Here is a 17338-nt window from a genome sequence, read left to right as displayed (position 1 = left end):
GACTAAGCATTCAATAATCGCTCTCATAATGCATAATTCACCATATCTTTTGTCATTACTTCCATCCATGTCCTTTGGAGTCTTCCCCTTACCCTTTTAAAGCCTTCCACTTGAACCAAATTACCCCTCCTAACCAGTACTATTCTAGGTCGACACTGCACATGATCCGACCATCGAAGTCTACTTTCCCTCATTTTATTGCCTCCTGGGGCTATTCCTAAGGTCCCTCGAATGTGTTTATTCAGAATTTTATCCTCTTATCACTCATCGATCTCAACATCTCCATCTCAGCTACACTCATTTTATAGATATGTTGTTTTTTGGCCTCCAAACATTCTGTTCTATAAAGCATGACTTGTCTTACAGTCGTCCTATATGACTTCCCCTTCAGTTTAAATTGCTATGGAAAATAAAAAATTTGTCTATTTTATAAATTAGAGCTTCATACAGCACATGTCTCATTTGATAATCTAGGTAAAATGTGTGCATGAACAACGACATGAACATCTTTTGCTAGGCATAAGGAAATGTTAGCAGGGTGTTGAGGACTGGTTTATAAATATACATGGGTGATTTGAATTTTGGGAAGAGCTTAGGAAAGGAATTCGGCATGTGTATGAGCCTTTCACTGAATCAAGGGGAATGGAGGCCCTCACTGTTTTAGGGGAAGTTGTACAAGTAGTGTACCCTAATCGACTACCACCTAACCAATGGCACGAGGAAAGCAGTGAGAAAGGACTGACATGATAACTGAAAGAGGATAGTAGAATTGGTCGGGAAGCTAGAGTGAGGGCAGATGCAAAGGGAAACCTAAGCAGAGGCAGTAGGATAAAGTCACCTTGGTATGAACATATTTTTCCAAATTAGGGAATTTCCTTTCTACCCAACTATTGGAACGATTGAGAGAAAAATCATGCAATTAAGGAATTTTTGTTGCTAGTGAACGAAAATTCGGCCACCTTGCCGCCTAGGTGGCCATTTTCTCAAACCGCCTAGGAGGGCCTAAAAAAAAAAAATCAAATCCACCCAAATAAAAATAAGGCATGTGTATTGCCCACTCTCTCTCTCTCTCGAGTCTATGTGTTCTCTCTACATATGAGGAGAAGAAGTAGATAGGCTCTAAGTGTTCGATACACAACCTCTCGCTATCTCTCTCTGACACACAAGAATACACAAGGACCCATATTAGTGTTTTCAAACGCGGGATGTGGTCTGATGCGTTGGGGGCGGCCGATGCGGTTCGATGCGTTTCAGATGTAGGTGCATCACCGCGATGCGGTCAATAAATATAAAATATTCTAAACATTCTAAAAAATAGGTTAATGCATAAAAAAAATATGGAGGTGGTTTATGTGATAGTAGGTATTTAGTTTATTCATTAACTCCAAAAGTATCAGCTGTCACCTGTTGGAGATTCTGTATCAACTATCCCTTGATAGAAACTAGAAATTTGAAACTAGCTTCATAAATCATTCAACAACCATAATCACAAATTTGCAACCACAAACTTTAAAGTTATAGAATACAAAAGTCTATGAATATTAAAGAGTTCAAAAGTATAGCTCAAGATAAATCATCATCATTTGTCAACTTTCAAATCTTGGGATCCTTAATTTCAAATCCTAATATGAGAAGTTATCTTGAGAGTCTCCATGTGCATCGTCATTCTAAACTTCGCCTAAACTTCCTCAAATCAACACTCAAAATAAGTAAATCAACAACAAATCATCTACGAAAATCTAATAACTCCACAAAAAAAAATTTCTGCCACTTTTTTTTTTGATTAATTTGATTAAAAAAAAGCCATGGATGTCGCAGTTTTTAGTTGTTTGGGGATATAATACCCCCCAAAACCCTTTCCCCCTTTTTCGGGGCTCGAAATGTCTGAGATACCCCTGAACGAGGGTTTTTTTTATTGTTATTTTTTTTCATGGAAATGACTGGCCGCATATGCAGATTATGTAGGATGCGGCCGCATATGTTGAGAGATACAGGCACATCTCTCCAAAGCGCAGATGCAGCCTGTTGTCATGCGCTGCCAAGCACATAACGCTTTATGCGACTGCATTTTAAACCCATGACCCATATGCTCCATCTTTACATGTAAGAAGAAGACCTCCAAGTGTTCGACGCGAGGTCCCTCTCTCTCACAGACTCTCTCTATCTCTCTCTTGATCGACATATTAGAAGAAGAAAAAGAAGAACATCCTCCAAGTGTTTGAGACCTCTCTCTAAAAAATACGGATCCGAAAGAAAAACAGAAAGAGGATGATCTTCATGCAAGGCCTCACACACGCATACGTGTGCATGCACGCACACGCACACACACTAAACACATACCCACACGCATTCACAAAAAACACACACAAAACAACATATGATCCCCACTCCAACCCCCTGCAAGGGTCTGCCCCCTCCGCCCAATGCATCCGCCTTTGTGTCTGGGTGCCTGCCTAGGCTGCCTAGACCCCTGACCACCTAGGTGGCCGCATCCACCTTTTTGAACCTTGTTTGTAGCCAAAAGGTAAACATATATTCGTAGCTATAGTGTTGGAAGGCTGACTGGATGAGCTTATAATGTTTTGCATGGGAATGGGCATCATGGAAGGGCAATTACCTGTCGTTTGGATTTTGTGGTTATCTGTGGTAGCAGATTCTGTGAGGTTCCCATGTCTCTTGCTTCATTTTGGTTTGAGCATGTTGTGTTTTCCTATCTCCTTTAGTGGCATTCTTTACATCTTATCAGAACTGATAAAGTGATTCTTTATTTAACCATATGTTATTCAGATCAAAGTGTTTAAAATTGAATTAAGAGCAAAAAATTTTGTAAGTATGTCTTCTTTAGCTTTTTCCAGTTTCTCTTTTGAGATGACAATATTATTGCCCTTCTACCTCAGTTATTTGGCTACGAGTTCACTCAACTTGCAATGGTCATCTTTGTTTATTATGCAGATGTGTTGTTGTATTCTTTGCTGTTGTCTGTTTAAGTCTCATTTTTAATCAGTAAATGACGATTAATAGGAGCTTTTCCCCTTAGGTCTTGGAGCAGTCTGGAACGCAGCCAAAGTTGAACCTGGTTCAGTTGTTGCAATATTTGGCCTTGGAACTGTTGGCCTTGCAGTGAGTGGTCAATGAGTCAATTTTGTTTTCTTGGATAAATTCTTATTATTAACTGCCCAAGTAATTTTTGAATGGACAGGCATCTGAGGGTGCGAAAGCTGCAAGGGCTTCCCGGATAATTGGAATAGATATTGACAGCAAAAAATATGAGCGTGGTAATTATCTTTCGTATCAGCCTTTTATCTTTCTTTTCAATTTTTACTTAATGACATGATACTTGGCAAAAATATTGTGAATGGTGGATGGTGAGTAACCTATATAGTTGTGTAAATGCCCTAAATATTCGAGAATGTGTATTGAGCAATTCTTATAGTTGTATTCTGTCATAATTCCGAAGAAAGCTGCTGCTGATATTTCCTACTTTAGCTTTCTTTAAAGTCATTATCACAGTCGTAATATATACTGATGGATTTTATATTTTTATGTGGTTAGTGTTTCTATCTGGTCTTGTTGGATTTGTGTGTTAGTTGCAAATATTGAATATGTTGTCACAGAGTAATAGAGAAAGTGTGAGTATATAACTCTAATTTAAACAGTTATCTTAAACTTGGTTAAGGTGTATCCTAATGTTGGGTGTCACAGGTTGAGATGCTTTAAATGCAAAGCAGTACCTGTCTAAACTCTGAAGAAACCCATGTGGCTGATAACAACCACATACTTATAGTTAACAAGCAAAGTTTATTTGAGTAGCAAGAAAGAAAGCAACTTATGTGCTTAGCACCAAACTTATATGCAAGGTTGCCATGCGATATGTCATGGATCTAATTGTGGTTCTCACACCATTCATTCTATACTGGTTTACATCAATGCCATATATTTATTCTCTAGTTCTATGATCCATGCATTCCTTAAACATATAACTATAAGACTGCTCTCTTTCTTCATACATTTAAAGGGTTCATTTGGCAGTCAATTCCCCCCTCTTTACATTATTTGTGAGGAGGTCTATTGCAAATAATACAACAGAAAAGGAAAAACCTCACAAGGTCTGTTCTTTTCTGTTCAAAACATGGCTGGGATTCGTGTTCTCAGTAACAGCCCAAGTGTAGAAGTAGCTGCTGAGGGGTGGTCCATTGACCACCAACACAACCTTAAGCATATTGCATATTTAGTAAAATTATATCCTAACAGCCTAAAGTGTTTATCGGTGACGAACAATATCTATATTTTTTGGTTTTAACAACCTATATATATATATATATTTTTATTTATTTATTTTATTTTATTTTTTCTGATGACTATAGTGCATTTCATTCAATTGTTGATGAATGCATCTGCAACATGTTAAATCTCATACATGAGGTTCAGGTAGGAGAGATTGTAAACATGCTTCAGAAGCTTGTGTTGAACACATTTTTGTTATCAGTATACAGCAAGAAGATGGCAGGTATATAGTTGTACTATATGCATAGACACGTATATATCCATGTTTGGTTATCAAGAACTACTTTGAATCGTGAGCTAGTAGTGTCTCCCATGAAGTTCTGTATTCAGATTGATTCTACCGTGACAGAGACATGCTCTACATAATCTCGTGCTTAGTTTATTGTTTTAAGTTAGTATGTGTTGTTATGAAGGTAATTTTTTAGTCCTTGAGAATGATTCCCATCCGATTCTAGACTGCATAGCTGCTTGGTCTCAGATTTATAGCCTTTCTGCAATATGGCAAGCAAGGCTTATTCTTGCCCTATCATTTAGTTGACGAGTTCATGGTGTCTGCACTGCAGTCTTCTTGCCCAACCATTGGAATCTGTAACAAATTCCCAAAAGTTTGTTGTTGTGGAGCTCTTCATTGTAGAAAGGATTAAATCGCTGATTACACAGCTTTAGTGTCCTACAATATTACTCATATAAGAAGCTTTAGCAGTGCCTCTGCTTTTAACTTTTGTAGAAATGTGTAGGGCCACACCTGAACATGAGGATTGATACTCTTCTTTAAGAATACTAACATATGATGGACTGCCATGAGAGCTCTACGTGGCCAAGCACCATAGATCTTATTTGCTGCATGTTGACCAAACCAAAAGTTTGTTGTGGCCAACTTGGTGGCTCAGATCAATCCATGTCATTGATAGTCCACCTCACACTACCATAGATACTTTTGGTTTATGGAATGCCACATTGACCTCCACTATATTCTCCATCTCTTTTCTCTCCTCACCTACTTGCTCCCCACCGTCTACCACTCATTCGTCTCTCAGTGCCCCTCCATCTACCTTAGCTCAAACATATACATGAAACCCCAAGAAATCCCTTTGCCCCTCAATGCTCCATCCACAGTCACAATCTCTACAACTCCAACCAACCCCACAAGCCAATCTCCATCTACCTTAGCTCCAACCTACACACGAAACCCCACGAAATCTCTTCTCCCTCAATTCTCCATCCCTAATCACAATCTCTATAACTCCAACCGACCCCTCGAAGCCCCTAACACACACACACACACAAAAAAAAAAAAGAAGAAAGAAAAAAGAAAAGAAAATAAGAAACTTTGGCAATTCACTATACCCCAAACCCTTTTTTTTTGGGTAAGTCATTGGGGGAGAAGGCCCCCTAACCGTTTTTTCATTAATAAAAAGGGTAAGTCAGTGGGGATTTGGGCCCCTACCCTTTGGTGAGAATGGAGTCAGAGAAAAAGTCGCAGTTCAAGTGTTGAACATAGAACACCCTAACAGACCTTAGCAATGCTAACAGACCTCTACATTAAAACAGCCTTTCCTTCCCAATCCCCTGGTCCTAGATACTTGGGTGGACATTCTTTTTTTTTTTGGGTGGGGTGGGGAGGGTGTGTTTGCTGTATGGAGAGAGAGAGAGAGAGAGAGAGAGAGCATATGGGTCCATATGTGTGTGAGGGAGAGATAGTATATGTGTTGTGAGTCCTTGCATCGAACACTTGGAGGCCGTCTTCTTCCTGAAAGGAGGCAATGTAGTTCTAGCCAAGTACACATTTAAAATTTTCTCACTTTATTTTATTTATACCGGCTAGACCACTTACAATCGCCAATTACAACTCAAAAAACAATCATAAAACAAAACCCTAGTGCAATTTAGGATCCTCATTTGATGCCATTGAAAAATAAAACTCTTATAACCTTAAGACATAATGTACAAGAGTGAATCAAGAAACATGAAACCATGAAATAGTAGATTACCGTGCCTTGGATCATCTCCAAGGACTTAATACACCCCACTCCGGATCTTGAACACCAAGGACGCACAAGATCTAGGTCTTTCACTTTGTCTCACAATGGGAGGCCTAGGCAAAAACCTAATCGAGATGAGAGCATGACCTAATTTTCTCTTATGGGAGGGCTTATCTAGGTCTATCTATCTTGGGTCGTGCCACCCCTTAATGTCCTACTTGGGGCGTGGCACAGCTTTAGACACTTGGCTAGAGACAAGAAGAGAAGAGAGAGAATGAGAGAGGAGAGAGAGTGGCATGGTATCCTAGGAGGTGAGAGAAGTCTATGGTGAGATGTGTCTTAGGCCACCCTTAAAGGGTGTATTTATAGATGCAAACTAAGGTTTTTGGGCTCTAGGGTTTGCCATCATATTGAGACTTAATCTTGATTGTCCATCTAAGGAGACTTGGGTGAAGATGTTGGCTACTCATTTCCTAAATCAGCCATCATGATTAAAAGGAAGGTTCTAGACCTATTTCCATCAAATTTTAGATTTTTATAAAATTATAAAAAATGTGTCATAAAATCTTAATCTATAGAACTTTCTATTAAATATCTCAGTCAAGTCTCTCTCTCTCGATCAAGTACTAATCATATATTATGTAAAACTTTGACTTCTTTGTAGAAGTCTTGACCAACAAGCTAAGAGGGAGAGAGAATAAAAGAGAGGTGTGGGGGGGGTCACTCCCCACTACAGTGGACCTCCCACACGGTTGGCCCTATTCCAAACAGACCCCACACTCTTCTAATAATATTAGAACACATAAAATAATTTTTTTCAAGACTATTAAATATTTTGAAAATAGCTCTGCATTCAAAACATTTGAAAACTCAATTTTTAGGTAAGTAAAAATTTATTTTGAGAAAATAATATATATGAAACCATTTTAAAAATTCATTTTGATATTTCATAATTTAAAGAAATCATTTAAATATAATTAAATGGTCATCGGATCCATCAGGTCTAGAATCATACAAATTAACTGAGGCAATCAAGTTAACATTTCTTCTAAAAAAAAAAACTGAGGGAATCCATCTATACTACAATCATCTTCTCAAACCCGAGTGAACAAAGCGTGATAAAACATGCCCCATTGGTCCTACCAGATGGAGTCATCATATCACTTTAATCATAGTTTTACATGCTCTTGTAAGGCGTTTAAATGGCCACAAAGCCCCAACATTTCTTTTCCTTGTTCTTATATGGAGAGATAGAGGGCTCGCTTCAAATAATTGGAGGCCGTCTTCTTTTTCTTCTTCTGTTGGGAGGGGGGGTAGGGGGAGGAAGAGAAAGAGAGAGAGAGAGAGAGAGAGAGAGAGAGAGAGAGTGGAGGATATACTCTTCTTTTTGTTCTTCTTGTATGTTTTGAGAGAGATAGAGAAAGCATTTTGGCTCATGAGAAAGGGAGGTGCCTCGCATCGAACACTTGAAATTCTTCTTTTTTTTGTGTCGAGAGAGAGAAAAATCATATGGTTTGTGTGTCTAAGAGAGAGAAAGAGGCCTCGCATCGAGCACTTGGACTTCTTTTGCATGCATGCATATATGTATGTATGTATGTATGTGAGAGAGAGAGAGAGAGAGGGAGAGTGAGCATATGGGTCTGTCTGAGAGAGAGAGGAAGCGAGAGGTGCCTCACATCCAACACTTGGAGCCCTTGATTGAGAACCTTTATTTGTTGAGCCACGTAGGCAGCCCTAAGGCACCTATGCGGACGCCCTAATACTAAACCAAATAGGGCCTCGCCTAGGCCTTATTTGGTTTGGATAGCCCTAGGTTTACCTAGTCAGCTGGCCTTGGAACCCAAGTGAGCGAATTTCCATTCACTGCCCACTAATGAGCAAATACCACTTTTGCAAATCCCCCACCCCTCCCCCTTCTCTTTGCCAACAGTTTTGTTCTCCTTCCCTTAAGGCTAGCTTAGTATTCCAGCGTGCCTGGAGGATTGCCAAAAACCCTCACTACCTCCTAAACTACCCATATCTTCAATTCTCCCAAAGAATAAGAATCATGTGCCTATCCCACCAAACTTACCTTCCTCTTCTACCTGTAGCATCCGCAGCAACCAGCAAGCCCTAGTCAATTTGTCCACCAACGACCCCCCCCCCCCCCCCCCCCCCCCCCGCAAACAACCAACAAAAAAAAAAAAAATCTGGTTTTTCTCCCCATCTTTCTGAAAGAGGTGGTTATGGAGAATTTCAAGCTATAAATTTTTGAGGCTATAAATTAAAAACATTCCATCTCTTCTTCTATTAATTGTTAGAAATTCTATTTGCAGGTTCCACAAGTACAATAAAACAAGCCTACTACAATCTAGGATCTTAATAACTTATTTCCAAATGAGTTTATTAAACTTAACACAAACTAATAATTTTAGTAGGAAGCATAAATTAGACAAGAGCAACAGAAAATAAAATTAAATAACTGAGGGGAAACTTACTGACTTTTTACTAGGGTTACCCCCTTAGGGCGTCACACACCCCACACCCGATCACCTGATGAATGGCACAATCTAAATTTCGGATCTTGTTGAATACTCAACTTGAATTTGGGAAGCACATCTGGGACACCCTCATTTGAAACTTACGGGGCTAAGAGCTATGGTCACAATTAGGGTTTCATGAAGAACCCCTTTTTAACCTATGGGCATTCCATGATGGCACCTCCCCTTAGTCCAAAAGATTATGGTAGGGTGTGGCTCCCCTTTCTAACCCCTGTCAGATGTGTGTGCCACCCCAACTCTTACAGTGGGTGGCGTGCCACCTATTTGAGAGAGGAGAGAGAAAGATGAAATAAGGTTTGATAGGGGTGTGGAGAGAAAAGAGAAATGGGAGAGATCTGATGTTTAGAATGAGGGGGAAAACCCTCCTTTTATAGGCCTCTAGGCTCTAGGCCCTTAGGAGTCCCAGTCCAAATAGGATTCAATATGATCTGGAAAATATTTAGGTATCTGTGAGGTAATAAGAGAGAACTAATCTGAGCTATTCATCTCAAAGATCAGCCATTATGATCTAGAGTGAATATATAGGAACCTTATCTCTTGAGATTTGACCTATATCCACTTCTAAATAATCTAGATTTTCTCATCATAATCTTACCTTCTAGAACATTCTAGAATAGTTTAGAGTAGTACAGATTTCCTTATTCTCACATAGGGATAATTAGGAAATAAAGTAATGATCAAACTCTCTTTTTTTTAAAGTGTTAACTAATAATGATCAAAATCTAGATCTCCTTAAATCTCTCACAAAATATGTCACAAGATATTTTCAACTAAACCAATATTTTCCAAAATAAAATAATTTCTTTTATGTGGGGCATGTTGCCCATGTGGGTCCCACACGTCCTACCCTTGTGGGCTGCACTTGTGGGAGGCTTAGGCCATAACCCCCTTGTATGTGGGTCCCACCTAATAAAAAAAAAAATTTCAAAATACCCCTACTGATAAATTACAGAAATACCCTTTATAAGTTTTTATGCATTTGGAAATAATTTTAAAATTCTGAAAAATATCCAACAATAACAGTAAACACATTTTTAGTTGAAATCAATATTTCTGGGGTTCCACGAAAATCTGAAGCACACAAAAAACAAAGTGGATTGGTATCTAATAGGTAAAAAAACAAGTGACTTGTCAGGGCACTCCACCTGTGCCAGGATCCATGATCCGCAACTGTCTTCGCAAACCAGCTTAATGGGACCCATGACCCACAGTCAAGTGGAGGGGTTCATGATTTGCTCGTTAGAGTTAGCCAATAAACAGTGGAACCGTAGTCCCAGTATGTGGACTACAGGTTTCCCCTTTAAGAGCAAGTCAAAACACACACATCACTATAGTGCAAGGGGGCTCTCTCTATGCACATGTACAAGTGTCCCTATATATATGGTTCCTTCCCAAAATTCAATTGTCATATGTACATGTTGTGCGGAAGTTTTGTTGAGGACTTGACCTTTGTTCTCACAAGCCCTTCCTCTGCACACAGGAGATCAAACAACTCTTCTGCCTATAAAACATCCCTGGGCATCTCTCTAACCTCAACAAGGGATGTTCCTCTATAAACCCTCAACTGTAATGCCACATGCCCAAGGTAGGGGTTCTAGACATGACCTGGGCCATAGACTGTGCAACCCTAGGTCAGTCAACCACAATACGCTCCCACTAAAGTGTATAATCTACTATAATTTATTTTATTTACATTCTCCCTAGGCCTTCAAATGTCACAAATCCCAACACTTTCTACTCCTCAATATGCACTTGGTACCTTACTGCAATGGAGGGTATCCCAAAGGAAACAAAATCTTGCTCTAGATGTTCTTTTTTCTTTTTGTTGTTAACTGTAGTAGACAAGGAATAAGTACAAGGATGTGTAGAGGGAGCCAAATAGCCGATAGACAGGGCCTTTTGCTAAAAGAAAAACTACCCCAAAGGGGTAGCTCTTTACAAAAAATTGTTCGGGCTTAAAACAAGAACCTAAAAAGGGTAAGATAACTAAAAAACCAAGAGTGGGCTAAAAATCTGCCCAGTACTTGTATAATAGTAAAAAGAGTCCAAAATACAATCTACGAAAGACCTGAGGTACTGGTAGACACTCCATCTTTAGCCAATTGATCAGCCAGGGCGTTGGATTCCTGCCACATATGCCTCCATAAGACGACTATATCCTTTCAAATGTGAGTAATCTCATGAAAATTGGAGCCAAATACCACAAGTGGGGAGGGGGGGGACGCCGTGCCCGCCCCCCAAGTGATTATATTACGTGTGTCTCCCTCAACGATAAGAGGTTGTGGCTGCGAGGGGTCGAAAAGCTTGAGGCCGGTGAGGAGTTCCATTGACTCAGCCAGTTGGGAGTCTGTGTGGCCAATGTTGTTGGAGGACACAAAAATATTGCCAAGGTGGTCACACCCCATCCACTCCTGCCGGCCTGATATTTCCCAGTGAACACCCATTGAAGTTAAGAAGTTTAGTAAAGCCCGCCCGGGGGGGGGGGGGTGGACCAGTTGCTAGAGCTGGAGACCCGGGGGGGGGGGGACCAGTTGCTAGAGCTGGAGACCTGCCAGGGGGGGGGGGGGGGACCAGTTGCTAGAGCTGGAGACCCACCGGGGGGTGGGGGGACCATGCTAGAGCTGGAGACCCGCAACGAATGGGTGAGGATGATTGCTCTTAGATGTTGTCTTTCTACTTAATGGATTTAGCTAAAAATCAAAAGGATCGAACCGGACAGAGGGTAATATATACCGAATGTTGCAAATGATGGGTTTTAAGCACAACAAACCACTGAGTAACATTAGTGAAACTTTCAGGTGTAATGCTCGCAATGAAGCCCAAGCGAGAGAAAAATGTTGTAGGGACTAGAAAAATCCAGCTTTCGGTATAAACCATAGTGATTGAATTAGATATACGATTTGGATTGGGACTGCGGGATCATGACGTGCAGAAGGCTCCCTAGGGTCGGGATTGAGGTCCATACATCTTGAAATCTAGGGATGCCGAGCCTAGCATGTGGAAGAGCTCCATCTAAACTTAATCAGGATCGAATGATAAACAATTTAGGACCTAGCTCCATTTGGTTAAAAATTGAGGCCCATGAGAGCACTTATGTCAACCCCTAATGGAAGAATCAAGATTCCAAAGTCCAAAATTAATGGAGGAGCGAGATTCTCGTCCTTGGATTGCAAGAGCAAGATTTCGAAGGGGAACTAACGCCCTGGTTGGAAGATCCCAGTAACAATAGCATAAACCATGAGAGGTCTGAGTCACTGAACCTTTCTCTCTCTGCCCCAAACTCTGCAACCTTAGAGGACCGACCTTCTAGACGCTATCACAAGTGTCTCCAAGCTCCCACCTCCTCCCTAAATGACAGTCATGGCATGGCATGTCCAAGACCTTGTTGAACCCACTAGACTCCCCCAACTTTTTTTTGGTCAAACTGACTTGTGGAGGAATCTAGGTCGTTTGGGACCCCACTATATTTTCGAAAAACTCTGCTCACATAGGGATTTTTTTTCAAGTCACTAATACTCTATGTAACAGCTCAGAAAACTTCTATCAGATGGATGTTTACTGCAGTCTGTGGTCCCAATAGACCAATTCGCATACCAGGGATTTGGGCAGAACTAAACCTCATCGCTGCCTTCCCAGCCACCCTTGGTGGATTGTGGTAACTACAAATTCACCTGGTTGGCCTATGAGCGAAGGGGAAAAAGAAAACAGGGGCAATCACATAGTGTACAGTATGGACGGTTTCGCAGATTTTGTGTTTAGGAATAACCTCGTCAACCTTCCTCTTGTGGTGTATTACATGCTTGGTGCAACCATTCCCATGGCCCCACCATAACCAAACTTCACCAGTTCCTCGTTTCCTGTGAGTGGGAAGGTGAATTCCTGGGGGCATATTCTAGGTACTCGAAGAATTTGTCCTTGAGAGAAGCAAGAGCAAAGGCACCGCCTCCATCAGTCATTGCTGCCCGCCCCTCTTCACCAGCGGCTGAAACATTGCATAGCGCTGCTAAGCTCTGTGCTGCGACCATCGAAATCTCGCTCGAAATGAGGGCTTTTCTTTGCTTGAATTCTCTCCAGATCGAGGACCTAGAAATGGTTCTCCATGGCCAAAATGTACAACCCATTTTCCATTTTACTGTTTTCTCTGTCTAGATCTGTAAGCTCATTTCCCTTTTCTAGTTCTTTTTGTCTACCCATTTTTTGTTATTTCACTGTTTTCTCTCTCTAGATTTTTCATGTGTTTGTAATGAGTCTATTTTCACCTTGCTCCACCACCCCCATCTCTCTCTCTCTATCAACACCGACTCTCTAATATCATCAAACAACATTCTATCTCGTGTTATAAACTGCAGTAGAGCATTACTACTGCATTATTATATTTCAAGACCTAGTGACCATGAATTGGGGCAAGAGCAGGGGGTGAGGCAGTAAACGGAAAACCCCCGAACCCCCAAAACCACCATTTTGGCAGATGAATCGCTTCGCAAATTAGTGGCAGAGATGAAAGAACCTGAAGAGAGGATTACAGCATCCGCAAAGCTTGCACTAGAGTGGCCTGAAGAGAGGATTACAGGGTCGCACAGATTATCTCACCAGAATGGCCTGAGGAGAGGATTACAGGCCACGGGATTTCGAGATGGGGCAGAGATATTCCTGTGGCCATTCCAGCTAACTTGCCGTCAAAACCAATAAAAAGGATGCTGAGCTGTCCGGTAATGCAAATGCCAGACAGCTCTTGTGAATGGGAAAAGACTAGGCCCCTGTCCAGTGTTTCAATTGCCAGACAAGGGAGCAACTTAAGTAAAAAAAGAGCCACGGGGTGATGGGGGTGGTGCTTGTTATATTTGGCAAAAGACCCCCTATATGGTAATTGACCCCCTCAAAGAGTACCCATACGTAATTTGCTGTAAAAAATTTTGTTGCTAAAACAGGAGAATGCACCAGGTTTCTAGGATGGTTGCCTGGGATAGGTACCCCTGGAAGTCGAGTTCTTAATCCTCTACTAGATGAGTTTAGACTCAAATGTCTCGGATCTCTCACTCTTACAAGGGGATGGGAGGTCACACTATTTCATCACCAGGGTTTAGGATAAACCTCCATGAGTTTGTGACCTTTGGGCCTTGTTGGGCCTCGTAGACTCTCACTTCATCCCTGGCAGTGGAAGGGATAAAATGTTATGGTGCCCCTCGCCCATAGGTGTATTGTCAGAGTCCACTTTCTATGTTGACCTGACGCCTACAATGGCAAGCAGGGCCTGGTTTACCCCATTCCCACCGAAAGTCCAGACTTCTAATTGGCTGGTCATCTTCAAAAAGGCTCATACTAGCAGTCGGATCTAGAGGAGGGGAATCTACCTTAACCAAAGATGTGCCATTGTGAGGACAATGAGGAATGATTGATCATCTCTTCATTTACTGCTGAGTAACAATCTCTTTGGCTGGGTTTGGGTAGCCCCCAAATCAGTACTTGTCACACTTCTCTTATGCATTCTCTTGTTCGGGTCTGCTCCTTTGGCAGCTTCTATCTTGGCACTCTTCTGGACCATCTGTTAGAGTGAAACAAGCAAGTCTTTTACGAGCAAAGAATGTTATGTCATGCAATCATGGAATGCATAAAAGCCACTGCTTTTTTCTTGGCTTGCAATCACAAAGAGTTAGGTGCATATTCATCTTGGATATTTTGTGGTCCATGCTGCTGCCTATCTCCAAATCTACTGTTTGGATCCCCCCTGCAACTGGTACCATTAAACACCGACCTTCAACGGACACTCTCCCAGCAACCCTGGTATAGTTGGAATTAGGGGCATATTCAGGAATTTCTCTGCAAAAAGCACACATCTTACTCTGACCCGCTTGGTTAGCTAATTCCACTTTTATTTGCACCCAGGCTTTGCTGGACGGGCTAAAACTGTTTGATAGTAGCTGGGGATCCACAATATTGGTCATGATTGACTCTTTGAATGCGATAAATTGGGAAAAAGGATCTGTGCCCAATCCCTTAGAGACTGGGATCGACATTTGATCAATTTTTTTAGCTATGGCATTCCATTCTCATGTTCTTTTGACGCTCTTGACAAGAGGCCAACTAGGTGCTGATTCCCTTACTAAAGATGGAGCCTCAAGAACAAGACTTTGGATCGTAAGTCCCAAAGCCTAACAGGAGTTCTGTCCCATCTTTGTACAATCCATTTATACACACTTCACCATTTTTTATAAATGTCTGTTACTCGAATACTGTACATCCTGTTTATTTAATAAAAAGTTATAGTTTCAAAAGACAATACGTATATATGATATTCCTTTTATGAATATAATGTGTTGATTAACTGAAGCTTATTAGAAGTGAATATAATGTGTTGATTAACTGAAGCTTATTAGAAGTCCTCATTCCTCTGCATAATTGAAGCTACCTACAATTATGTTTAACTTGCTGATAAACTTGGATACTGCTTCTTTTATCTTTACAAGGAGGTCGAATCTAAAATACTACAATATGAGTCTCATGAGTAAAGAAAAATTATTCCAAACAATGATTCTGGAATTTACTTGACAGCCAAGACGTTTGGAGTAACAGAATTTGTGAACCCAAAAGACTATGAGAAACCCATCCAACAGGTTATCATCGAACTCACTGATGGTGGGGTTGACTACAGTTTCGAGTGCATAGGCAACGTGTCTGTCATGAGAGCTGCTCTAGAGTGCTGCCACAAGGTTAGTAGATAATACAATGATACTATCTGGGTTTGGGGCTTCCTATGATTTTGTTTTTGTGGATGCAGGGCCACAATAATTCAAAGCTTGTTTGCTTCTCAGGGTTGGGGAACATCAGTGATCGTGGGTGTTGCACCTGCTGGAAAGGAGATCTCCACAAGGCCATTTCAGCTGGTCACTGGACGTGTATGGAAGGGAACTGCCTTTGGTGGTTTCAAGACCCGTACTCAAGTGCCTTGGCTTGTTGAGAAATACATGAAGAAGGTTATCATCATATCCTTAATTCTAAGCATTAAGATGTTTTTTCTTTTGGTCGTTTTGAAAGGGTTTGAGTTTTCTTGTGTTTATTTGTAGTGTTCATATGGTTGTTTTAGGGATTTATGTGGGTATGGGTCCCAGCCCTAGTTTTCCTCCTAAGACTCCCTTTTGCATATTTTCTTTTTCTTTTTTTAAGCTTATCTAATATTTTCTTATGTCCCCCTTAAACCCACCCAAGTCTCTATTTGATTTTTTTTTTTTTTTTTCTTATTCTTAAATAATCTTTTGGATCGCCAATTCGAACCGATCCGAATCGGTAATTCAACGATCCACCTCGGATAGGTGGGGTGGATGGTCCACCCCACCGATCTGGATTTTGAAACCCTGGATGGCAGAATGGATGGAGGATTTGGCGGTTGTTTTGGTGGAGGATTTGTTAGTGGAAATGGAGGATTGATGGTGAGCTTGGTGGAAGATTTGATGCTGTTGGCGGAGGGGCTGGCATGGTGGTGCTGGAGGTATATCTTGTGTAGCTGATGGATACTGGGTTGGTGTTCTAAGCACTAGGCTGCCATTGAATCTAAAATAAGATCAAAAATAGAAAAATGTGCAGTAGTTTCTACAAAGTCTATGCCATAATCTAATGGATTATGGTATATTTTACCTGAAAGGGCATCTCCCGTCGATTCTTGCTGATGACGGTTGAGGTTAACAATCATGGGGCCCTGTCGGGATATTTGCTCAGGAACCATTAATCCCCACTGTCCATCTTTGGGAATGAATGATGAATGGCCCTTTGGAGTACTATTTCAAGTTATGGCATGCTGTTCTATCTCTGAGTGGTCAACAAGCCATATCTCTTGTTTCTAACCTTATTATCTTTTTATTTTTCTGGTTTGTTTTTGTTTCAGGAGATCAAAGTGGACGAATATGTCACACACAGTTTGCCATTTGGGGAGATTAACAATAGTTTTGATCTGATGCATGAGGGGAACTGTCTCAGATGTGTCTTAGACATGCATGCTTGAGGCTTACTTTGTGTTCTTATGGATGTGCATGAAAAGCAAAGTGATGGGTGCTTTTTGTTATACTTGTTATGCTTTTTGTTTCTATAATCAGCTACAATGCTTGGAATAAATCTCTGGGATCAGCCTGGTTGTACTGTAATCCTGTTGGTTATAATAACTTCCAAAAACGGTGTATTTCTAAAGATTTTGCACTTTTAAAGTTTGATATAAAATGGGTTGCAGATGAAACCAGATATACTTCATGCTTTTGGGCGAGGCTTTAGAAGTGTGATTTTTAGACATTCTGATGGTAACTACCATTTGTTGATGCGAATTTTACCAATAATGAGGGATTCTCTCTCCCATGCTAGTCATGAAATGAATTTGTTTCTTTCTTTCCCAGGATAAATGTGAACCGAGAGAAAAATGAAAAGTTCTAAATAAAGAAAAGAGAAGTTCTAAAAGGAATCGAAGAAAGTTGCGATAAATTTAAGCCGCATGAGAAATTTGCGTTAGGCCTATATGTTCCTGAATAAGAGTTCTATTTCAGAACGTAAACT

The 17338-nt window shown here is 40.8% G+C and overlaps 1 protein-coding gene across 7 annotated transcripts in view; it reads left to right on the top strand.

The window, feature by feature from the left end:
* LOC18426021 (alcohol dehydrogenase class-3) overlaps positions 1-17027 on the top strand; it is a 75612-nt gene extending 58585 nt beyond the window's left edge. For 2 of the 7 annotated variants that reach the window (XM_020662286.2, XM_020662285.2), the window contains exons 5-10: positions 3038-3120; positions 3200-3275; positions 15356-15513; positions 15616-15777; positions 16114-16289; positions 16683-17027. In XM_020662286.2, coding sequence (XP_020517945.2) covers positions 3038-3120; positions 3200-3275; positions 15356-15513; positions 15616-15777; positions 16114-16289; positions 16683-16752 — 725 coding nt within the window. In that variant the 3' untranslated portion in view covers positions 16753-17027. Of the gene's footprint in view, positions 1-3037; positions 3121-3199; positions 3276-15355; positions 15514-15581; positions 15778-16113; positions 16290-16682 lie in introns of all 7 variants that reach the window. The other 5 variants (XM_088872490.1, XM_006830554.4, XM_088872492.1 and 2 more) reach the window with 3 other exon arrangements.
* The last annotated feature ends 311 nt before the right edge of the window (positions 17028-17338 follow it).

This window comes from Amborella trichopoda, chromosome 7 (genome assembly GCF_054954075.1).
Source record: "Amborella trichopoda isolate Santa Cruz 75 chromosome 7, AtrichopodaSantaCruz75HAP2 v2.0, whole genome shotgun sequence".
Taxonomy (NCBI): Eukaryota; Viridiplantae; Streptophyta; class Magnoliopsida; order Amborellales; family Amborellaceae; genus Amborella; species Amborella trichopoda.
Note: the sequence above shows the minus strand (reverse complement) of the source record. Positions and strands in the feature narration are given on the sequence as shown.